We start from the raw sequence: 3235 nt of genomic DNA on the forward strand, positions 1-3235 counted from the left end.
GTCTATGACAAATAGGCTTTTATGTAGGCTAACCAGACTTTCGAAAAAGCCAGACTCACAACTAAAAAATAAGTCTACGGCAAACTTAGACTTCAGTATTTTTGACAGGCCAGACTTAGACTTGCCAAAGCCTAACTCGGCCCAACCTATTTTCATCCCTAGTCATAAGTCATGTTTCATATCTTTTTATTTATAAATAAATAAATATATAAAATCCATCTATTTAAATGGGTATCATTTTGTCAGAAATTATTTTTTTTCAAATTTAGGACTCATATTTTTTCTATGTTCCGTCGGAGAAAGTCATTGTCGGTCGTTTGTAAGTCCTAGCCACTTTGCTTACTCGGATCAGATTGTTTCTCCTTCATATCACACTCGCGAGGTATGTATCTCTCTGTCTGAATGTTCCCAAAATCAAACCACAAAATAACTATAAATGTTAAGAAAAAATCAAATTCATTTTCCCCTTTTATTCAAAACATGGACCCTCCCCCATTATTATTTTGCTTCATGTCAATATAATAAAATTGTTTATTTATTTATATTTTTATTGTGGTTATTTAATTCTTGAATTTGTATAAAGTTTTAATTTTTGTGAATTATTGTTAGTTCTTGCAGTTTGATTCTTCAAATGAGATCTTCTTTTGTTGGATTCATCACAATATTTGTACTTGTTTTTCTCTCAGTTTTCTGGTAAGCTCTTTTTCCACTGCTAGGGTTTCAATTTCAAAGTTAATTCACTTTAAGCTAGCGGTTGTGTTAGGCCATCCACAGGCAAGTAAAACTTTGTCGGATCTCTATGACATGGATCAATTGCGTAATAATGTGAATAGTTTTGGATAGAATATTATGACAGAATTTGATCTGTATAGCCGACCTCATTTAGTGAGATAAGACTTGGTTGTTGTTGTAGTAGTTTTCGTTGTTGGTTGTGTGTAATATCAAATAGATGTGCTTAAGAGCACACATATGGTGAAAATTATAGGTCTCTTATGTTTTTGAATTTGCAGCTTTTCTACAGATGGAAGTACTAAAGCGCAGAGAACTTTAGCGATCATAAAGCCGGATGGATTGCTTGGTAACCATACAAACGATATCAAGACAACAATTTCAGAATACGGTTTCAACATTGTCAAGGAAAAGATTGTTCAACTCGATGAGACGACTGTGAAAAGATTTTATGCAGAGCACTCTTCAAGAAGCTTTTTTTCCAACCTAGTTAAATACATGACAAGGTATCTATTCATTTGAGCATTACATGTAGTTGGTCAATTTTAAGGCCAAACTCGGTTCGGTTGAGTTGCATAATTATACAGCTATTTTTTTTTCTTCATATTAGTAATGGATTTGATCGATAAGCAAGCACACATGTCTAGCTTCATCACTATGTCTGTTAATGTTATCGGTTCATCAGGATGATTTCTATTTACCGGCATGTTTTTTAGTCTTTTATCATCCTTAATATCCGCTTTTGTGTCTCCATAACTATAATCAGTGGACCGGTGTTAATCATGGTTTTGGAGAAGGATAATGCTATTGCTGATTGGCGTGCTTTAATGGGCCCTACCGATGCAAGCAAGGCCAAGATTACTCACCCTCACAGGTAAAACATGTTTACTAACCAAACTATTTGTGTTTGTTTAATCAATTTCTGTATGATAATGATTAACTTGTTTACTAATTTGAACAGCATTAGAGCAAAATGTGGATTGGATACCAAAAAAAATTGTGTTCATGGTTCAGACTCTACCAAATCTGCACAAAGAGAGATATTGTTTTTCTTCGACGAGCTCGCTCCAGGTGAATAATTTTACTAGAGAATTCTTCATATGAAAAGGGGATTTACTATTTATAACTTTTGCCTCATTAATTCTTTTGGCAGATGTAGTTACAGAACATGATGAATTGTAGCTGCTAAAAGCTTGAAGCAGAAACTCAACCTTTGTTTTTTTAGGCTCACTACTGTTGCATGATTCATATACAAGACTAAAGCACCGAGCAGAAACAGAGTTTATGAAAAAAATTATTCTAGGAAGACATAGTTATAATATCCCCTACTCTTGGTTGAGTTTGTTGGCATCACTTCTATAGAGATAACATGCTGAATGAATCCATGTACAGTATATTATAACTTCTCAAACCAAGATGAATTGCTTCTGTGCGTGCATCAATATTTTAAAAATGTTATAAATGTTGAAGAAAATGGTCATTATGTAATCTATGATGTTTTCAAGTAATTTGGACGGTTTGTTGAATCTCATTCCATTATCCGTCTTGATCTTGCAAAATCTTTAAAGAGTAACCATCAAAGTTATCTCCACCTCGGTCGGACCTTGGGGATATGACTCAGCCTCCTAAACCCCAGGCCATGATATTTCAGATTCTCATATAATCAGACTCATGTGGTTATTGGTCATGCTAAGAAAAATAAATAAAAAATGCATGTAAGTTGCAATATTTCAGATAATAGAATCCATATGTGTATAACTTGGTGCATGTTTTTATTTTAGAATTTGAACACATGCATATTGATGCATGTTCTTATCCTATAACATGAGCGAAACTGGCAGACTCGGAAAAAAAATAATGCAACAATAACATAATTTTTTTTGAGTAAATATGTACATTCTTCTTGTTAAATAGTTGAAAACATGATGATTTAAGTAAATATGTATATTCCTCTTGCTAAATATTCGAATACATACCCATAGAAGAAAAATATGAATCAATAATAGAAGAAATGAGATAAAAAAGAAATATGGGGAAAGAGAAAGAATACAACTCGAGCTTAATCTAATTTGAAAAGAAACTTTCAATTCACAAATTTGTCAAGATGTAGATATCCAACAATAAAAGAATATTGCCTAAAAAATATTTTAGCTACAAGGCAAATGAAAAAAAATAATTTGGTAAAATATTGAATGTCATTTATGCCTTGTTCACCAACATTAAAATGAAGAGGATTTGTAAACAACATCATATATACTCTAAGTTCATGAGATTCCTATTAAAAAAAAAAAGAATGAAGAAAAATGACATGTTCTTTGTATCATATATATGCCACCCCAAAGTGAGTAATAAGCCATCAAATTAATGACTTTAAACAAATGCTAGATAAGAGACAACCCATCAAAAGTCTGTTTTTTTGTTCTACCTTATTTAATGTTATATTCCATTCAATTTCATTTCATTGTTTTTATATTCCATTGATTTGATAGACTACTTAGAAAATTTT

At 32.0% G+C, this 3235-nt stretch overlaps 1 protein-coding gene across 2 annotated transcripts; it reads left to right on the top strand.

Annotated features, from left to right (window-relative positions):
* The first annotated feature begins 252 nt into the window (after positions 1-252).
* LOC131618202 (probable nucleoside diphosphate kinase 5) lies at positions 253-2561 on the top strand. Of its 2 annotated transcripts, none has more exons than XM_058889468.1 (6): positions 253-382; positions 610-693; positions 1011-1235; positions 1496-1603; positions 1691-1800; positions 1883-2558. In XM_058889468.1, the coding sequence occupies exons 2-6, from the start codon at positions 632-634 to the stop codon at positions 1909-1911; spliced, it is 534 nt and encodes a 177-aa protein (XP_058745451.1). In that variant the 5' UTR covers positions 253-382; positions 610-631; the 3' UTR covers positions 1912-2558. The 2 variants fall into 2 exon arrangements, with proteins under 2 accessions (XP_058745451.1, XP_058745452.1); XM_058889469.1 differs by having other exon boundaries at positions 254-382; positions 619-693; positions 1883-2561.
* The last annotated feature ends 674 nt before the right edge of the window (positions 2562-3235 follow it).

Source organism: Vicia villosa, linkage group LG7, assembly GCF_029867415.1.
Source record: "Vicia villosa cultivar HV-30 ecotype Madison, WI linkage group LG7, Vvil1.0, whole genome shotgun sequence".
Lineage (NCBI taxonomy): Eukaryota > Viridiplantae > Streptophyta > Magnoliopsida > Fabales > Fabaceae > Vicia > Vicia villosa.

What these genes read in the sequence shown, in the direction of transcription:
- LOC131618202 (XM_058889468.1), top strand. Translation starts at nt 632, where the DNA reads ATGAGATCTTCTTTTGTTGGATTCATCACAATATTTGTACTTGTTTTT. An exon ending in AAGATTACTCACCCTCACAG is followed by an intron (nt 1,604 to 1,690) that starts GTAAAACATGTT and finishes TAATTTGAACAG; the next exon opens with CATTAGAGCAAAATGTGGAT. An exon ending in CTTCGACGAGCTCGCTCCAG is followed by an intron (nt 1,801 to 1,882) that starts GTGAATAATTTT and finishes TTCTTTTGGCAG; the next exon opens with ATGTAGTTACAGAACATGAT.